At 38.6% G+C, this 21077-nt stretch overlaps 1 protein-coding gene across 3 annotated transcripts in view; it reads right to left on the bottom strand.

Annotated features, from left to right (window-relative positions):
- Nucleotides 1-1475: 1475 nt before the first annotated feature.
- tbpl1 (TBP-like 1) overlaps nt 1476-21077 on the bottom strand; it is a 57259-nt gene continuing 37657 nt past the window's right edge. For 2 of the 3 annotated variants that reach the window (XM_041188396.1, XM_041188397.1), the window contains exons 5-9: nt 14977-15059; nt 14002-14065; nt 9130-9233; nt 8735-8829; nt 1476-2976 (exon numbers count right to left, since the gene is read on the bottom strand). In XM_041188396.1, coding sequence (XP_041044330.1) covers nt 2897-2976; nt 8735-8829; nt 9130-9233; nt 14002-14065; nt 14977-15059 — 426 coding nt within the window. In that variant the 3' untranslated portion in view covers nt 1476-2896. Of the gene's footprint in view, nt 2977-6972; nt 7067-8734; nt 8830-9129; nt 9234-14001; nt 14066-14976; nt 15060-21077 lie in introns of all 3 variants that reach the window. The other variant, XM_041188398.1, reaches the window with a different exon arrangement.

Below are 21077 nucleotides of genomic sequence, written 5' to 3'. Positions count from 1 at the left end.
TCAGAATTTCTTTGGCCTACCAACATTACTTATACATCATAAATATAATTTATGTGACAATAAAAGTTACTGAGAACTTCATTTCCACCTCTCCTTTTGTGCATAGACTTCAATGTTGCAAACATGCACATGTCCAGGGAAAACAAAAATTCACCAATTTCCACTGAAACTGAAGTCTTGTAGATAACAGTACATCAAACTTCAGCTGTTCCATCGTCACTCACAAAATAAGTCTGCAGTGTTTTCAGAATGGTGTTGCAATATTCTTACTAGTTACATGCCATGTGCCTCTGATAGGCAATAAGTGTCCTACCTGCAGGCCAGTCACAATATATATTCTGCAGCTCACAATGCCAATTTTGTTTTCCTCGTTCCAAATCATTCACCATGGCTTTGTTTGTCCCGGCCATGAACAAACAGAAGTTTACTCATTGAAACATGCATTCAAGGAAGCTTTGGGATTTCCATCTTCAACAGCCAAGTGCTCACATGTAAAGCTAAAAAGGTGACCTTGTTATTGAAAATTTTAAAGCAATCCAAAACACATTTTTTCTTCAAATTAGTAGATTTTGAAGTTTTTTTTCCTGAATTTACAGTTTTACATATGAAAGTTACATATTTTCTATGGAAAAGTATACCATCTTAACTACATCTCATCAACACAAACATATAGCCTTTGCAATACATAATTGTCCTTTCCAACTCAAATTCAACAGCAGAGGCAATTTCAAGGTATGGTATAAAAGCAATACAATATTCCAACTACTGGCAATTGGAATGAAGACATAACATCTAAGCAACAATGCTGACATATTTTGAAGTAGACTATTTACATGACAGATGCACTCTGTCGCTCAACATAACCCTTTGAGACTGAGGAAGCCTTCTACATTAAATAAGCAACTACTATATAGTCAGGACTACATTTGTGTGAATACTGTAAATCAGTATATTACAGTTGCATACATCCACCTACTACAACTTTGCTGAGGATTGGAAATTTACAAAAAGAAACATATATAACAGAAACTGTGCTATTCAAAAGTGTTATCCAGTACTCAAAGGATTATGTTCTATGTGAATTTTGATGTTAATTTAGACGATGTAATGTCCAATTGAAAATTTTTGTTGGTGATTTACCTTGCAATTGCAATGATAAAGTAAATTGTTTGAAATTCAATAGTATTCTTGTATTAAACAGATGCCACTTGCAATGCTCATGAGGATGAACACTCAACCTGAGGAATAAACATTCAGCTGGGAAAAGTGGAGTGAATCGAGAACATGTTTACTGCTATAGTGCAGTATGATTTCTACAGCACAAAGTCAAGAGTTTCAAACTCTTTTTGTAATTTGCAGAACTGAAACCTTATTTTCATTATAAATCATGAATATCTGATGGAATACTGGCAATATTATATGTTTATTATGCAGAGTAATGGTGGCCAAACTGTAACAATTGATTTTTTTTCTTCTGGAAATGGTTGAAGGGCAATAGAATAATTTCTTTTAAAATGTTACACAAGTAATAGTCTGCTTGTTAATAGGTACATTAAAGAACTTCAAATCAAGGTTGCGCATCATAAAACATTTTTTTCAAGTCAGTATTTATTAAAACATAGACAAAATAAATCTGGGTTCAGAGAAGAAATCTCACTGGTGATGGGTAGTCTCTGCCATTCTTTCTGGAGTATGAAAGATTCATAACTCAAGAGTTTAACTGATCAAAGTTTATAGCAAACATAAATGAAAAAACCACTGGAACTCACCAACATTAGTGAGATTCTCTTTATTGTGTGGGTGTGAGGCTCCTGGTAGAAGTTTAAATTCATGTTCTGCAGCATTATGGGCTATATGGTTCTAGTCCCATGAAAGTTCTTTTCAAATACAGAAAAAGTTTCCTAAGATACTGCTTTAGAATATTAATGCAATACTTGTTACTATGTTTGATACATTTCCAATGGTTGATATGATAAATGGTATGCATCACAGCATGTAACTATTTTAATAAAACAACTTTACACTGTCTTTTTTGATCCATTTTATGATGCTGTATATGAAGTTTCTTAGCTTAGCTGATCATTTTTAACAATTAAGATCAACAAGCAACCATGCAAATATTTAAACAATTTCCAATATCCTACAATGTGTAAAAGATCTGATGCACTAGATTTTTTTTTCATTAATAGGATGTGATTTGACTCCAACTTTTAGGAACCCTGCATTTTTCATGAACTCACGAAATAATCATTTTAAAAATGAACTTTCAATCCATGTCTACCTGAAATTTTTAATCACTACTAAATGGGAATTTAACTTCAACCATAACTATTACTTGTGAGGACCTGTTAGTCAAAACTGCTTTCCTAAATAATGTTTTGGATTCACTAATGAATGCTAAATTTGTTATGCTATTTATAAGTTTTGAAAGAGATTATGACTGATGGCAGGGTTCTTGTAAAATTAAATACACATCTATTAATTTTATTTAAACACTTTAACTAAATGGACAGTGATATTGGTGGCATCTTTGGTTTTCATATACAGCATAAATTTCTTTTTTAAAAAGACCTCACAATAAAACACAAAGCTCAACCAGAAAAAATGGTTCAACTTTAAATGTAGTGCACATTTTATAATCTTGTTCCCCTTACTGCACAGACTAAGAGAGCTCTCCCAAGAAAAACAGCAGCATCATGTCATGTAAACAGTTCACAATAAAACAATATTAACATCCCAATATGAATACATTTGCATTGTGTTCATACATTTTATAAGCATCTCACAGTCTCTCATTTACTTTATGTCCATTCCGTTCCCGGGATTATTATATGGTAAAATTTGTCTTTGCAGTCATCCATTCAATAATCAAAGGGTGGTCCCAGAATAGGAATGATTATTTGATCGTCTTTCGGGACTCAAAGATTAATGGATAGGTTTGCTCCACTGCAGTGGCAACACACTGTATGCTGGGTGCTAAGGTACAGAAAGAGAAAAACATATTATAAATCACACATCTAGGTTAATTCTATAACGTGAAGCCAACATTTTGAAATGCTTGCTCTTAAAATGGCCAGAAATATAAAAGCTCTTACAATCTATTGTTATAAGTATATAAAAAGGAAAAGCTAAAGTAAACGTTGGTCTTTTAGAAGTAGAGGCAGGAGAAATTATCATGTGGAATGAGGAAATGGCAGAGACATTGAACAAATATTGTGTCCCCATCTTCACAGTAGAAGACACAAATTTCATACCAGAAATAGATGGTAACCTAGGGGCTAAAGAGAGTGAGGAAATTAAGGAAATTAATATCGGCAGAAAAAAAGTATTGAAGAAACATAAGGTACTAATATCCGACAAATCCCTGGGGCTTGATGGCCTACACTGTAGGGTTCCAAAAGATAACTGAAGAGATAGTGGACGTGCTGGCTATATTTTCCAAAATTGCTTAGATTCCGAATGGTCCCATTAGATTGGAAGTGGCAAAGGTTACACCACTTTTAAAGAAAGGAGGGAGAGAGAAAAAGGATACTTACAGGCCAGGCCAGTTAGCCTAACATCAAGTTGTTGGGAAAATGCTGGAATCTATTATTAAGATAGTCTTAACAATGCACGTAGTATGATTAGAACAAGTCAACATGGTTTTACTGAAGGGAAATCCTGTTTGGCAAATTTATTCAGAGTTTTTTGAGGTTACAACCTGTAGGGTTGATAAACCAGACAACGTTGAATAATGGATTTCCAAAAGGCATTTGATAAGGTGCCACACAAAAGGTTAATATACAAGATAAGGGGTCATGAAGTTGGGGGTAATATTTTAACATGGATAGAGGATTGGCTAATGGATAGAAAGCAGAGAGTGGGCATAAACAAGGCGTTTTCAAGTTGACAGGCAGTGAATAGTGGAGTGCCGCAAGGATCAGTGCTGGGGCCGCAGCTATTTACAATCTACGTTAATGAGTTAGGTGAGGAGACAGAGATTAATGTATCAAAGTTTGCTGATACCAAGCTAGGTGGGAAGGTAAGTTGTGGGGAAGACATAGAGGCTGCAAAGAAATATAGACAGGATAATTGACTGGACAACAAGATGGCAGATGGATTATAATGTATGGTAGTGTGAAGTAATTTGGTCATAGGAATAGGAAATCAATTTTTTTTTGAAAGGTGTGAAACTTGAAAGTGTAGATATTCAATGAGACTTGAGTGTATTTGCATAAGGAATGCAGAAAGTTAGCAAGCAGGTACAGCAAGCAATTAGGAAGGCAAATGGCACGTTGGCCTTTATTGCAAGGGGATTGGAGTACACGATTAGAGAAGTATTGTTATAATTGTACAGGGTTTTGGTGAGACCACATCTGGAATACTGTGTGGTTTTGGTCTTCACATTTAAAGAAAGATAGACTCACTTTGGAGGCTGTACAGCAAAGGTTCATTAAATGGTCCCTGGGATAAGGGAATTGTCCTATGATGAGAGGCTGAGTAAATTGGCCTTATATTCTCTGGAGTTTAGAAGAATGAGAAGTGATCTCATTGAAGCCTACAAAATTCTGATGGGTATACATAGAGATTGTTTCTGCTGGTCAGGGAGTCTAAAAAAGGGCGGCACAGTCTCAAGAAAATTTAGGACTGAGATGAGGAGAAATTACTTCACTCAAAGGGTTGTGAATCTTGAATTAGTGGGTTTGATCTAATAGCCATTTTTTTTGCTTTATTCTTTCATTGGGATGTGGGTGTCACTGGCAAGGCCAACATTTACTGCCCATCCCTAATTGCCCTTAAACCAAGTGTTTTGTTAGGCTATTTCCAAAGGCAATTAAGAGTCAACCACTAAAATAAAAACAAAATACTGTGGATGCTGGAGATCTGAAATAAAACAGAAAATGTTGAAAAACTCAACATTTCTGACAGCATCTGTGGAGAGAGAAACAGAGTTACCATTTCAAGTCTGCATTGAAGCGTTAAATCTGTTTCTCTCCACATATGCTGCCAGAATTGCTGAGTTTTTTTAAAGCATTTTCTGTTTTGATTTAAGAGTCAACTACATTGCTTTAGGTCTGGAGTGACATGTAGGCCAGACCAGGTAAGGATGGCAGATTTCCTTCCCTAAAGGACATTTGTGAACCAGATGGGTTTTCACAACAATCAGTGATGGTTGCCCATGGTTACCATTATGGAGGTTAGCTTTATATTCAGATTTATTAACTGAATTTAAATTCCGTCAGCTGCTGTTAACCAGAACATTAACCTGGGCCTCTGGATTACTAGTCCAGTGACATTACTACTATGCCACCATTTCCCTACATTATGGAGATATGGTTGCAGAGTGACCAAGTTTGGGGGTTAAATTTTCCAGGATACATTTCTTTTAGAGGAATTGGCAAAATAGAAAAGGAAGATGGGTTGTCCCATGATAAAGACAGTAAAGAGAAAGGATCTTAGCTGAGAAAATCATTGTGGAATCACTTTTGAGTGGAGTCAAGGAACAACAAGGGGTAGAAAACAATGATGGGAGTAGTTGTATTATCAGGCAGAGTATAAATTGGGAAATTTGAGATACATGTTATACGGATAATAGAATAATCATGCAGCACTTTAATCTTTACATGAACTGGACAAACCAAATTTACAACAATAGTATGGTGGATAAGTTCATGGAATGCATTCAAGATTATTTTCTAGATAAGTATGTCAAGGTACCAACTAAGGAATAGACTCTTCTAAATCTAGCATTGTGCAATGAGACAGGGTTAATTAATAACTTTGCAGTAAAGGATCCTCTGGGGAAGAACAGTCATTGTCAAAACTTGAATAGCTAGGCAATGAAGGATAAAACACTGAAATCACGTCTTTATTCACTTAGTCGCTTTTATTTGCAGAGATACACATTACATACCGTGTACCTCCAACAGCACAACCCTCTTTCATATGAGCACAGGTTAATTAATACCCCCCACCTGAATGCAATTACCATCCAACTGATACACAATTAACAATCATAACATGATGGATTTAATATTAAGTGATTTAGTAAACTCCAAAACTAGGGTCTGAATCTGAACGAAGTAAATTACATGACTATGAGGTGTAAGTTGGTTAAGGTATAATTGGAAACTGGATTAAAAGATACGATGGCAGGTAGACAATGGCAGACATATTAAGAATTAATTTATAATTCGCAACATACATTCCTTAACAGGGAATGCTAGAATCTATTAGCTACATGATATCAAGGTACTTGGAAATCATAATGTAACTGAGCACAGTCAATACATTTATGAAGGGGAAATCATTTTTGACAAATCTATTAGAGCATTTTGAGGTTGTGACCAACAGAGTGGATTAGAGAGGAACCAGTGCATGTAGTATATTTTAATTTTAAAAAAGATTTTGATAAGGTGCCACACAACAGCTGCATGGGACTGGGGGTAATATACTTGCATGGACTGAGGATTGACTAACAGACAGGATAGGAATAAATGGGTCATTTTCAGGTTAGCAGGCTGTAGTAAGTTGGGTACTGCAAGGATCAGTGTATGGACCTCACACAATTACAATCTATATTGATGACCTAGATGAGAGGATACAATGTAAAGTACTCAAGTGAGGAATATGCAGAGAGGCTCTAAAAGGATTTAGACAGATTGAGAGTGGGGAAAGAACATGAGAGATGGAATTATAATGAAGTTATCTACTATGGTGGGATAATAGAAAAATAGAATATTTTTAAATGATTAGAGAGGGGGAAATGTTGGTATTTACTGAGACCAGGGCATCCTTAAACCTGAATCACAGCAAATTAACAGGCAGATACAGTAAGGAATTAGGAAAGCAAATGGTATTGTTAGCCTTTATAACAAGGGGATTGGTTTATAAGAGTAAAGAAGTCTTACTGCAATTATATAGGGCTTTGGTGAGAACACAGAGGTACTGTGTACAGATTTGTTCTCGTTACCTAAGGGAGGATGTACTTGCCTTAAAGGAAGTGCAATGAAGGCTCACCAAACTGATATTTGGAATGAGTAGATTGCCCTCTGAGGAAAGATTGAGTAGACCAGGTCTATATTTCCTAGAGTTTAGAAGAATAAAAGGTGATTTCATTGAAAGATATAAAATACTTCAGTGGCTTGACAGGGTAGATGGTGGAAAGATGATTCCCTGGTTAGGAGCCATATTCTCAGAATAGGACCATTTAGAGCTGAGATGGCAAGGAATTTCTTCAAAGGGTTGCGTGAGGAGAAATTCCTACCGGGGGTTGTGAACCTTTTGCATACTCTACCCCAGAGAAAGGTGAACATACTCAAGTCAGAGAATAAGAGATTTTCGAACACTAAGGGAATCAGAGATATGCGAATAACATGGGAAGGTATAGCTGGCATAGAAGATCAACTAAGTTCTTACTGAATGGAGGAGCAGGCTAAAGGGGCTGAATGGCCTACTCCTGCTCCTATCTTATGTTCTGGCTGTTTTAAAATCTTAAGTGCCAACACTAATTTGAAGAATGCTCCATACATGCATTTTTCTTTGATCTCACAGCGAAATAATCTATTATTCGATACAGTGAAATAACTCTCAAAAAATCTATCCCAAATATGGACAACAGTTAACATAAACTTTAATAGATGTAATTACAAAATGTCAACTAAGTGATGTTTTTGTCAATTTAACTAATCCAGTTTACTCCATTATTCAGATCCTGTTTCATAGTCTGATTTTTAAAATCTTTTCCCTATTCAAAACCCAAATCATCCTCCTCACTACTGAATCAAGAAATCAATGCAATACTTCAATTGAGTATTTGCTGTCCAAATAATGTATTTTGTGTTGATGAAAATTATTAGCACAAATTATACTGTGCTATCTATTAGGAGTATAAGGGCAAGCAGGCAGGTGTCCAATTCAAACTTTTGTTTTCACGCCCCTTTGCCCCAGTGATACTTTTAAGGATCCAATTATAAAGGTTTCTTGTTAAGAAAACTGCCACTAAAAAAGTTTATACTGATGATTATCAGTATTTAGTACTCAGTGACTGAGAAAGACAGAAATGGGAGTTAATTAATTATGGGTGATAAAGAGGGGAACAGTAGGACAGAAAAATGTAACAAAAAAGGATTCAATATTAATTGTGCAGCTTCCCAGCAACTACATTTTTTTCTCACCGGTATTCATAACATCTGGTTAGCGCTGCTTTGGTGATCAATTTCTCTGAAGTTGATATTATTTGACTGGCTGTTAAACAATATCCTCGAACAGTTATAAGTTTCTTTGGCAACTGCAAGTTGTAATCTTTTTCAAGCTAATAGTTTAGGAATATCTCTGGCCTGAAGCAGTGAATTTATTCAGGTTGGTGGGAGGGGATAATGAAAATTCTGAAAATGTATGTTGAGTGTTTCAATGGTGCTGCACAATGGACGATGAAAAGCAGAGAGAGAACTGTGCCGATATTGCAGAGTATTTTTTAAAAATTCATTCATGTGATATGGGCTTCACTAGTTGGGTCAGCATTTGTTTCCCTTGAGAAGGTAGCAGTGAGCTCCTTTACTTAATGTCAGGCAGAAATCGTGCACAGTGATGTAATAGTGATCTTGTGCAATTCAGTGGAGATTCTTAAAAGGTAGATACACATTTTTACTCATAAAATACTTATTTTTACGAAGCTTATGAAATGTGGAGGAACCTAAAATGCAGAAGTTAGTGGCTACAATAGCTGATTTTAACTTGAGGTTTGCAAGCGCACCTGTTATTGTTATGCTTCCTGTGGAAAAAATTTGAAGTGTAGCCTTTAACGCTTTAACTCTATAAGATGCTGCAGGATGGAGTTCTGGCTCATAGCTGCAAGAGAAAGAAAAACACTGGAGTTTCAGTAACTAAGAAAAATAACAGAAAGCACATCTTACAGAGATTGTTAAAAAAGTAACAGTAATACGCAAGAGAGAAAGAAAAGAAATACTTCAAATGCTGCGAGTCAAAAATAAAAACTAATTCTGTTAATATACAGCAGGTCTATCAACATTTAAGAAGAAAGACGGTGAGCTTAAATTTGGGGTAGAGATCTTTCATTGCCCTGGTCTTTTCTCAGATACTGTTGGACAATGTTGTCATTGTAGTATTCAATAACTTCTAAGTACATACCTTGCAATTGGCCGATTTCTTTTGGTGAATTCTGGTAGCCTAATTTCAAATGGCATAGTGCACACAGCCAGAACGTTGACAACTTTATAGCCAGCAAATTTTACCTTCAGAATAAAGAGAGAAGAGTTTTTAAAAAAACATTATCTAACATTGTTCTATTAATACATTTAAATATCTGCCCACTATTAGATTCATAGTTGACAGTGAAAATATTTAAATACAAATACATCTGGAATGTGTGATCAGTCATAATGGTTTCCTCTCTTTGGCACCCGAGTTACTATCCAGCATATGCTGAAGGGATAAAAGTCTCCTCTCTGCTGACTGTAATAGCCCTATCCATGTTTGTGGCAATCTGAAGCTAGTCCCTAAGGCAGACAAATGCACAGCACAAAATATCTTTAATTAAGTAGCAATTGACACCAAATTGCCAAGCCCACAGAGAAATGGGTCTTTTAAATATAAATGAGCAAAGCTGTAAACCTTTCAGTCAGACAATATTATTCACAATTAGAAGCAGAGGTAAAGGAGATTATTAACCTGAAACAGCAGTGGCAATCTTATCTTGAGATTTAAGGAATATAGAGAAAAGCCAAGGGTAACCCAATTTGAGGAAGTGAAACATTATGTATTTGTGGGACTTAGGTTACTTTTGTTCCATTATTACTTCGGTCGTACCAGCTACATTAGAACGTAGTTATCCTGCCATTTTTGCAGAGCAGCTTCAGAAAGGCCACCTCATACCATTGAATTTGACACTGATAATTGTAAGGCAGTGTCAGATCTGGTCTAGAAAATGCTCAGTATTGTAATCACAAAATCACAGTGCAGAAGGGGCCCTTCGACTCTGCACTGACACGTGAGAAACACCTGACCTACCGACCTAATCCCATTTACTAGCACTTGGACCATAGCCTTGAATGTTATGACATGCCAAGTGCTCATCCAAATACTTTTTAAAGGATGTGAGGCAACTCGCCTCCACCACTTCTACCACCCTCCCAGGCAGCGCATTCCAGGCCGTCACCACCCTCTGAGTAAAAAAGTTTTCCTCACATCCCTCCTAAACCTCCTGCCCCTCAACTTGAACTTGTGACCCTCGTGACTGACCCCTTCAACTGAGGGGAACAGCTGCTCCCTATCCATGCCCCTCATAATCTTGTACACCTCGATCATGTCACCCCTCAGTCTTCTCTGCTCCAACGAAAACAACCCAAGTCTATCCAACCTCTCTTCATAACTTAAATGTTTTATCCCAGGCAACGTCCTGGTGAATTTCCTCTGCACCCCCTCCAGTGCCTATAATCCTATTATATGTATATATAATCCTATAATGTGGCGATCAGAACTGCACACAGTACTCCAGCAGTGGCCTCACCAAGGTTCTATACAACTCCAATATGACCTCCCTAATTTTGTAATCTGAGCCTCGACTGATAAAGGCATGTGTCCCTTGTGACTTTTTCAACACCCCACTAACATGTCCCTCCGCCTTCAGAGGTCTATGAAAACACACGCCAAGGTCCCTTTGTTGCTCAGAAATTCCTAGTGTCATGCCATTCATTGAATACGTCCTTGTCAAGTTATTCATTCCAAAGTGTATCACCTCACACTTTTCAGGGTTAAATTCCATCTGCCACTTATTTGCCCATTTCACCATCCCGTCTATAACTTCCTGTAGCCCAAGACACTCAACCTCATTGTTAACCACCTGGCCAATCTTTGTGTCATCCGGAAACTTACTAATCCTACCCCCGACATAGTCATCTATGTTGTTTATATAAATGATGAATAATAGATCCCTGTGGTATGCCACTGGACACTGACTTCCAGTCACTAAAGCAGCCTTCCGTCATCATCCTCTGTCTTCTACAACTAAGCCAATTTTGAATCCACCTTATCAAATTACCCTGTATCCCAGGTGCATTTGCTTTCTTTATAAGTCTCCCATGTGGGACCTTGTCAAAGGCTTTGCTGAAATCCATATAAACTACATCAACTGCACTACCCTCATCTACACACCTGGTCATCTCCTCAAAAAATTCAATCAAATTTGTTCGGCATGACATCCCTCCGACAAAGCCATGCTGACTATCCTTGATCAAACCCTGCCTCTCCAAGTGGAGATAGATTCTCTCCTTCAGAATTTTCTCCAATAGTTTCCCTACCACTGATGTGAAGCTCACTGGCTCATCTCTGCAACCCTTCTTAAATAGCAGAACCACAATAGCTGTTCTCCAGTCCTCTGGCACCTTCCCTGTGGCCAGAGAAGAATTAAAAATTTGGGTCAGAGCCCCCACGATCTCCTCTCTAGCCTCCCTCAGCAGTCTGGGACACAAATCATCCGGACCTGGCAACTTGTCCACTTTTAAGCCTGCCAACATCTCCAATACCTTGTCACTCCCTATATCAATTTGCTCAAGAACCTCGTAGTCTCTCTCCCTGAGTTCCATACCTTCATCCTCATTCTCTTGGGTGAAGACGGATGTGAAGTATTCGTTCAACACTCTACCGATGTCCTCTGGCTTCACCCATAGATTGCCCCCTTGGTCCCTAATGGGCCCTACCCTTTCCCTGCTTATCTTCTTCCCAATGATATACTTATGGAATATCTTGGGATTTTCCCTACTTTTACCAGCCAGAGCTTTCTCATATCCCTTTTTGCTCTCCGAATTGCTTTCTTAAGCTCCACCCTGCACTTTCGGTACTCCACTAATGCCTCCGCTGATTTGCTCCCCTTGTACCTGCATTTTTCCTGAATTTCTCACATACTTTATAATCACACAGAATTGGTTAAAATGTTTTGAGTGTGGGAAAACTCCAAGGAGTTTGGTAGTAATCGAGACTTACCATGCCATTAAAAATTCACTTACACTTGAATGGACAAGCCCTAACGTTTTCTGGCAAGTTTATTTGGGTACTAGTGGCTAAGTACCACAACTTCACACAAATTATGTATTTGATTGGGGTCTCTCTCAGCAAGATACTGTTACTGCAAAGTTGCTGAAGAGCAGAGTAACTTTGACAATAATTTCCTGGCTTCCCAGTTTAACCGCATATGTGCAGGTGCCAAAATTGCTGTCCAATTTATTCCTCAGTAATGATGAGTGTGGATAGCCTCATTGCTACGTTTATCGCAAAATTCAGGCTATTTAAAATTTATCATGTTAGATCAGAGCGGTAGCTACAGAATAAATACTAAATTTAATTAGCACCAATTATTAGTTACACACTGTGATTAAGTACATTCCGATTGCATTGTATATATATTTATTTAAATATATATCAAGTGAAATTCGACTTCATCACTACTTGGCCCTCAGCTTTCGCCCTTACGTTCAATCCATCAAGGTCATCTCCAAAGCATAACCTCCAATTGCCTAATCTCTGACCCTCTGTTGCTGAAATCCTAATTCATGTCAATAACATCTTGCAAGTGACCTCCTTCAAAGTGATCCTAGCTGGCATCTTCACTTCCGCAATCCACAAGCTACAAATGATATAAAATATTGTGTCCTTTATACTCACACCAAGGTTCACATCCCCACCACTCTTGTGGCACAATGGTGACATCACTTGGCTCAACTTTATGGCATCAAAGGGATGGGATATGAGGCATGAAGGGCCAAAAAATCATAAGGATGGGCAGGGCTGGAGTGCTCATCATCTTCCCGTACCCATGGTATTTTGCCAGCAATAGGGAATGTGGAAGATAGCCCTGCAGCCCACAGGCTGATTGTGTCACAAGTGGCCAATTCAGAGCTTCTTCCTACTGCTGCTGCCATTTTACCCAGCTTTCTGTTGCCCATGGAGGGCCCCTGCATTGCTACAGCAGCAATGCCCCCTGCCCTCATCAACCGACAACTTATCCTTTGTTGAGGCGTGCCTGACTGGCCCTGGAAATGTCCGACTCACTTAACTTGTTCCAATGGCAGCATCTATCCTTGTCACATCTATACGTGTCACTTGTAAGGGTACAGCTCTAGCAGTGGCCACCAGTTTGATAGACCGCCAGCACTTGGAGACAGGTTCTCATCCCTTAAAGGGTCAGGAATCCAATGATAGCTCATTATTTACAAGATGGGCCTGAAATGCTGCTGGAGGTCCCCCAAACGACAGAGATGGGGCTGCCCCAGCCCATTGCTGGGGGCTTCTGCCACCTTGACAAAATCTAGTCCACTGTTCCCTGAAGTGGCTCCATAGTAAATACAGGCTATGAATTCAGACTAACTTGCTAACTGTTTTGGAGCACAGATACCTTTGGAAACCACATTATAGATAGGGAATATAAAGTCTAAAGATTCAGTCCCCTGTTGCTTACAGTGGAATTGCTGCTTGATCCAGAAACACTCAAAGCTAGTAGCATCATCAGAGAGGCTTAAAAAGAAAATATATCAAATTTGAGGGTTTCCTTGCTGACAAAAAGAAATTCTATTAAAATTAAAGGAATATTTGACACATTTGTAATTTTTCTTCTTAAAAATAAAAGTACTTACCAAGACCTTCCTAGCCCTTTATATGCTATAGAACAATGATGATAAGGAACCAAATTATAAAGTATTAGTGTATTTGGCCAGGTTCAATTTAACACCTCACATTTGTATTTGGAGGTAAAATAGGCTTAATGAACACTGGTAGAATTTAAACATAGACAAGACACATAAATGGAACCAATTTTAACTCTAATCAGATTAAAATTTTAACTTCAGCAGAAAACAACAGGGCTATTGAGTGCAAATCTTACAGGGCAGTGCACAACTTATTTAAAAGCTAGACACCAAGAATCTAAATCACTAGATTAAATAACCAATAGTGATTTCAGCAGCTCAGCACTTAGACTTGCTATACAAATATAACATACAAAAGAATTACCTGAAAACCCAGTTTCTGCAGAAGGCGGGCTAATCTTCGAGCACCAGTTTTTGCATCTTCTTCACTAAATTATGTTTGAAAATATTTTCTCAGTTTTGTACAAAAAAATCTTCTGACACATTATATTATATTTCAGGTGAAGTACTGTAAGAAAACTATTGCTTTAAAGTTTTTAAATACTAGAGTACATTTTATTATTAGGCAGGGAGTATTCTTAATAATAATAAAATGAAGAAATATATATATTAGTTGACTGACACCTAAGTATGCTTTGTATTTATGATTAACAAAATTTAATCAGACAGAGAGCAAATGTATGAGTGAAATTTAACCATGCTGGGGTGAAAAATGAGTTACCGCAGATTAGTCAACCAATGTATGCCTGATCAATGTTCCTTTCCATTATCTTCAATCAAAGGGAAAATCAGATATGATGGATAACAGGTGGGCAATCTGCTGCCATCTCCTTTGTGCCCCCATTAAAACTTAATTTCACTCACGTTTCTTGTGCAAGGTGTCCACTGATAGGAGTGTGTTTTGAGCATTTAAGTTTGAATACAGCATCTGAATTCTGAACATCATTCCCTGTATTTTGCTTATGAGCTCCAAAACTCAAAATTTGGACTAGAATCTTTTCTGTGATTCATTTTCTGCTCACAAATGACCAAGCTTTTTGCCAAGTATATTCACAGATACCATTCCAGGTAAAAAAAAACCCAATAATTGGTTTACAATACATACTTTTACAGTTAATCTCTCATTTTATACTATATCACCATCTATACAAAAATGGATAGTGTTTTTTTTCCTCCCAATTATCTGGAAAAACACAGGCTGAACTTCCCCAGTTCAGTTCTCCCAAGCAATATATGTATAATGCTAGCCATTAAAACAAAGTTCTTAAGATTAAATAAGTCAACAGTTAATGATAATAACAGAATAAAAAGCTTTTAAAAAGAAAAACGAAGTTCTTACCTTGTAGCTCCAGTGCATATAATTTTCCCTGAGGACCAGATTGTGGCTGTTATCCTGGGTTTCCTCAGTTTCATTAACACCTTCTGCAAACATATAAAACAAACTATTATCTGTGTCTTAGTACATTAACTGAGAATTCACATTTATATTTTAATTCAATTCTGGATCATGTCATGTGCAAAAAAAGTCAGAGGGCTGCTTTGATAAAAATACTTGCATATGATATGCACCTAAAGTTTAAGTGTATTTTTCAATGTAAAATAATGCATTTTATATGCACTATTTACCAGTTATACGGTATTTCATTTTATATTACATCATTGTGGTAATTAAAATTTTTCTGATGCTCATAATTTTAAACACTTAGCTTTGTTTTATTCCCAGTATGATTAGAATTTTATATACATGCTTTCTATTCGTTATTCCTAGATGCAAGTCTTGCCTAATATTGATCAAGGACAGGTTTGCATCTAGGCTTACTATTTCATTGATTTTTTAAACTAATTTAATCTGTGTATGATTGCTAATTTAGCCATAGGTAGATCAATACTTCACACATAAATATCAAAGTGATTATACACAAGGCACTTACTATAACAGTGAAAAGTGTACATAAATTTAAAATTAGCATTGGAGACCTCTGTGCCTGTAAAAAAAATAAAAGATTTCTGTGGGAGCAAGTGGAAGTTCTCATCATTCTAATATTCACTAGGAACATAGGAAACAGGATTAGACCATTCAGTCCCTTGAGCCCATTTGCCATTCAATTAAATCATGACTAATCTGTACCTCAAACACAATTTACCCACTTGTGATTCATATTCCTTGGTATTCCAACAAAATGCTTAATTTCAGTTTTGAAAATTTCAATTTCCCCAGCATTCATAACCTTTGGTGGTACAGAGTTCCAGATTCTCACTCAAAATGGTGTGGAAAAGTGCATTCTGATTTTGCTCCTAAATGGCTTCAGCTATAGTTTTAAAATTATGCCTATTTGTTCAAATTCATCCACCAGAGGAAACAGTTTATCTATATCTATTGTATTCAACCCCTTTATTGTATCAAGCAACTCAATTAGGGGGAGATGGTGGTGTAGTAATAATGTCACTAGACCAATAATCCACTGACCCAGGTTAACACTCTGGAGACACCGGTTCAAACCCTGCCATGACAGCTGGTGGAATTTAAATTCAATTAATAAAATATGGAATTGAAAACCAACATGAACCTAATTTTGACTGTTCTAAAAACATTTGTGCAGGAAGTGCCACCAGCTGCAGCTACTTGAGCTCCGAATTTCGGTGCATCCGTGAAGCTGAGTGTTTTGTGGATAGCATGTTTTTAGATGTGGTCACCCCACAGCTTAAGGAAGTGCAGACAGAGAGGGAATGGGTGACCATCAGTCAGAAGAAAGGTGTCAGGCAGGTAGTCGGGAAATCCCCAGGGTGCATCTCGCTCGAGAACCATTTTTCTGTGTTGGAAACCGGTGAGAATGCCAGTTCCTCTGGGGAATGCAGCCATGCTCACGGCACTGAGTGGCTCAGCTGCAGAGGGTGGGAGGAAAAAGAGGGGAAGAGCAATAGAGGTAGGAGACTCGATAGTATGGAGAACAGACAGGCATTTCTGCGGCCGTAGATATGACTTCAGGATGGTATGTTGCCTCCCTGGTGCCAGGGTCAAGGATGGCACTGAACGGCTGTGGGGCATTCTAAAGGGGGAGGGCAAACAGACAGAAATTGTGGTACATATTGGTACAAACGACATAGGTAGAAAGAGGGGTGAGGTCCTGCAAGCAGAATTTAGGGAGCTAGGAAGATTAAAAAACAGCACCTCAAAGGTAATCTCTTGATTACTTCTGGTGCCACATGCTAGTGAGTGTTAGTGAAATAGGTTAGTCCAGATGAACGCGTGGCTGGAGAGATGATGCAGGAGGGAGGGCTTTAGGTTTCTGGGACATTGGGACCGTTTCTGGGAGTGGTAGGACCTGTACAAGGCGGACGGGTTGCACCTGAACTGGAATGGGACCAAAATCCTTGTGGGGAGGTTTGCTAGTGTTGGGGAGGGTTTAAACTAACTTGGCAGGGGAATAGGATCCTGACAAGAGGTTCAGAAGGGGGAGATGCACAGCCAAAATTAGAAGTGGGAGCAAGTCAGTCTGGAAGACATAGAAATTATAAGCCAGTTAAGGCAGAAGAGAATCTGGCAAGGTTGGATGGCATTTATTTTAATGCAAGGAGTCTGACAAATAAGGCAGATGAGTTGAGGTCACAAATTAACACATGGAAGTACGATGTCATTACTGTCACAGAGACATAGTTGAGAGAGGGGCAGGATTGGTAGGTCAATATTCCAGGATATAGGATCTTCAGGCAGGACAGGGAAGGAGGTAAAAGAGGAGGGGGTATCACAGTATTGATCAAGGAATCAATTACAGCAGTAAAAAGGGATAACATCTTAGAAGGCTCCTCAAATGAAGCCATGTGGTTGAACTCAAAAACAAAAAAGGAGCAATCACATTGCTGGGAGTGTGCTATAGGCCCCCAAACAGTCAGAGAAAAATAGAAGAGCAGATATATAGGTAACTTTTAGAGAAGTGTAAAAATAATAGGGTAGTAATAGTGGGGGATTTCAACTTCCCCAACATTAACTGGGTTAGTCATAGTGTGATAGGTTTAGAGGGAGCGGAATTCTTAAAACGCATCCAGGGAGCTTTTTAAGCCAGAACATAGAGGGTCCTACAAGAGAGGGGGCGGTCCTAGACTTGATTTTAGGGAATGAAGCCGGGCAAGTGGTAAAGGTATCAGTGGAGGAGTATTTTGCAGATAGTGATCATAACTCCATTAGATTCAAGGTTGTTATGGAAAAGGACAAGATGGGCCAGAAATCAGAGTTCTAAATTGGGGGAAGGCCGATTTTAATAAGATCAGATCTGATTTGGCTAGAGTGGACTGGGAGCACTTACTTTTAGGTAAATCTGCGTCAGAGCAGTGGGACTCATTCAAGAAGGAAATAGGGAGAGTACAGGGCCAACATATTCTAGTAAAGGTAAAGGATGGGACCAACAAATCCAGGGAACCCTGGATGTTGAGGTATACACAGGATTGGATACAGAGAAAAAGGAAGATTAATGGCAGATACCAAGGGCTCAAAACAGCAAAGCCCCAGAGGAGTATAGAATGTGCAGTGGGGAAACTTAAAAAGGAAATTAGGAGAGCAAAAAGGGGCATGAAAAAACATTGGCAGGTAAAATAAAGAAAAATCCAAAGTTATTTTACAAGTATATTAAGAGTAAGAGGATAAGTAGGGAAAGAGTAGGACCCATTAAGGACCGTAGTGGTAATTTGTGTGTGGAGCCGAAAGACTCTGGTAGGGTTCTAAATGAATACTGTGTGTTGGTGTTCACAAGTGAGAGGGACAACATGGGTATGGAAATCAGGCAGAAGGACTGCAGTGTAATTAAAGAAATTAGCATGGAAAGGGAGGAGGTTCTCAGTGGTCTTGCAGGCTTAAAAGCAGATAAATCTCCAGGCCTGGATGAAATGTATCTCAGGCTGTTGAGTGAGGCAAGGGAGGAGATAGCAGGGCACTGGCAATAATTTTCAATACCTCTCTGTCCACAGGAGAGGTCCCAGAGGGCTGGAGGACAGCCAATGTGGTACTGTTATTCAAGAAGGGAGGAAGGGATAAAGCAGGGAACTACAGGCCAGCCAGTCTAACCTCAGTGGTGGGGAAACTATTGGAAGCAATTCTGAGGGACAGAATTAATCTACACTAGGAGAGGCAGGAATTAATCAAGGACAGTTAGCATAGTTTTGTTAAGGGGACCTCATGTCTGACCAATTTGATTGAATTTTTTGAAGAGGTGACCAGGTGTGTAGATGAGGGCAATGCATTTGACGTAGTCTACTTGGACTTCAGCAAAGCTTTTGACACGGTCCTGCATGGGAGACTGATAATGAAGGTAAGAGCCCATAGGATCCAAGGCAATTTGGCAAATTGAATTCAGAATTGGCTGAGTGGCAGGAAGCAGAGGGTGATGATCGAGGGGTGTTTTTGTGATTGGATGCCTGTGTCCAGTGGGGTTCTACAGGGATTGGTGTTGGGTCCCTTGCTGTTTGTGATATAAACTTAGACTTGAATGTAGGAGGGTTGACCAGTAAGTTTGCGGATGACACAAAAATTGGTGGGTGGTAAATAGTGAGGAGGATAGCCTTAGATTGCAGGAGGATATAGACTGGCTGGTCAGATGGGCTGATCAGTGGCAAATGGAAGTTAATCCGGATAAGTGTGAGGTGATGCACTTGGCCAACACAAACAAGATACGGGAATACACGATGAATGGTAGGACCCTGGAAAGTACCGAGGATCAGAAGACCTTGGTGTGTGTGTCCATCGGTCCCTTAAGGTAGCGGGACAGCTAGATAAGGTGGTCAACAAGGCGTATGGGATACTTGCCTTTATTAGCTGAGGCATAGAGTACAAGAGCAGAGAGGTTATGCCGGAACTGTATAAAACACTGGTTAGGCCACAGCTAGAGCATTGCATGCATTACAGGAAGGATGTGATTGCACTAGAGAGAGTGCAGAGGAGGTTTACCAGGATGTTGCCTGGGCTGGAGAGTTTTAGTTATGAGGAGAGATTGGATAGACTGGGGTTATTTTCCCTGGAGCAGAGGAGATTTGAGGGGGGACATGATTGAGGTGTATAAAATTATGAGGGACAAAGATAGATAGACAGGAAAAAACTTTTCCCCTTGGTGGAGGGATCAATAACCAGGGGGCATAGATTTAAGGTAAGGGGCATGAGGTTCAGAGGAGATGTGAGGGAAAATTTTTTCACCCAGTGGGTGTTGGGAATCTGGAACTCACTGCCTGAAAGAATGGTAGAGGCAAAGACCCTCAAAACATTTAAGAAGTATTTGGATGTGCACTTGCGATGCCATGGCATACAAAGCTAAGAGCCTAGTGCTGGAAAATGGGATTAGAATAGCTAGGTACTTGTTTGACCGGCACAGACTCAATGGGCCGAAGGGCCTTTTTCTGTGCTGTAGACCAGATCCGCAGCAATATGTTTGACTCTTAACTGCCCTCTTGTAAGCCACTCAGAGGCAATTAGGGATGGATAACAAATGCTGGCCTTGCCAACGGCACCCACATCCCATCAAAGGATAAAAAAAAATGACCCACCAATCTGCAATGTACCCCTTCCAAGATTCATCTATTTCTCCAGCAGTATGTTGCCCCAAACTAAATACAGTGCAAATGAAAGACAATGGTGAATTACATGTCTTTCACCTGTGGGGAAAGATTCTCTAAGTTCTTCATTTAAGGATATACTATAAAACATAAGGGCCAATTTTCAAGCTGTGCAACCAATATGCAGCCTCACCATTCGAGGGCACACACCAAGAATCACAAACACGCAGCCCACAATTTTCCATTCGTTTACTTTAATTCAAATTTACCCTTTCATGTTGAGTTGTACTAATGTATATGATTATTAGGTGTTAATCTATTAATTGTCAAATGCAATATATTCTTCATTCTTTATTACTTTTCTAAAACTCTTTCTGCTTTAAATCTAAACAAGACTCCTGTCTTTTTATTTGAAGACAAAGATCAAATAAATCATAGCTGCGTGTATGTTGCAAGAGACACTGGTCACACTGATGGTGGAGTTCAAGTAGTTCTCTCAAAAGTGTGAAAAACTGAACTATTTCAGGCTTGAGTTATGATGAAATAGGTGAAAGAACCAGAAATCCCATTAGTAGAGATTTGAATGAAAGTTAATGGGAGTTTCATTATCCTAGACAGTAATAACTACAGTGAAAATACAAAAATAGTCCACATCACAAGATGAATTTTTAAATGTGCAAATTATTTCATCAATTGTGCAACATAAAACAATAGGAAACCTCAGCTTGTGATCCTGGTCCTTTTAGTTCACAAATGAATCCTCAAAAGATAAACAGCATGAGTAAACATTCTATATATCTATTCAGGGGTAATTCTATACAAAATAAACATTGAAATAATGCTCAGTGGTGAGCAGTGTAAATTACTAATTTTGTGGATAATGAAACTTCCAATGAAGCCAAGGAA

This window comes from Carcharodon carcharias, chromosome 5 (assembly GCF_017639515.1).
Source record: "Carcharodon carcharias isolate sCarCar2 chromosome 5, sCarCar2.pri, whole genome shotgun sequence".
Lineage (NCBI taxonomy): Eukaryota > Metazoa > Chordata > Chondrichthyes > Lamniformes > Lamnidae > Carcharodon > Carcharodon carcharias.
The sequence above is the reverse complement of the archived record's forward strand: the minus strand, read 5'-3'. Positions and strand labels throughout refer to the sequence as shown.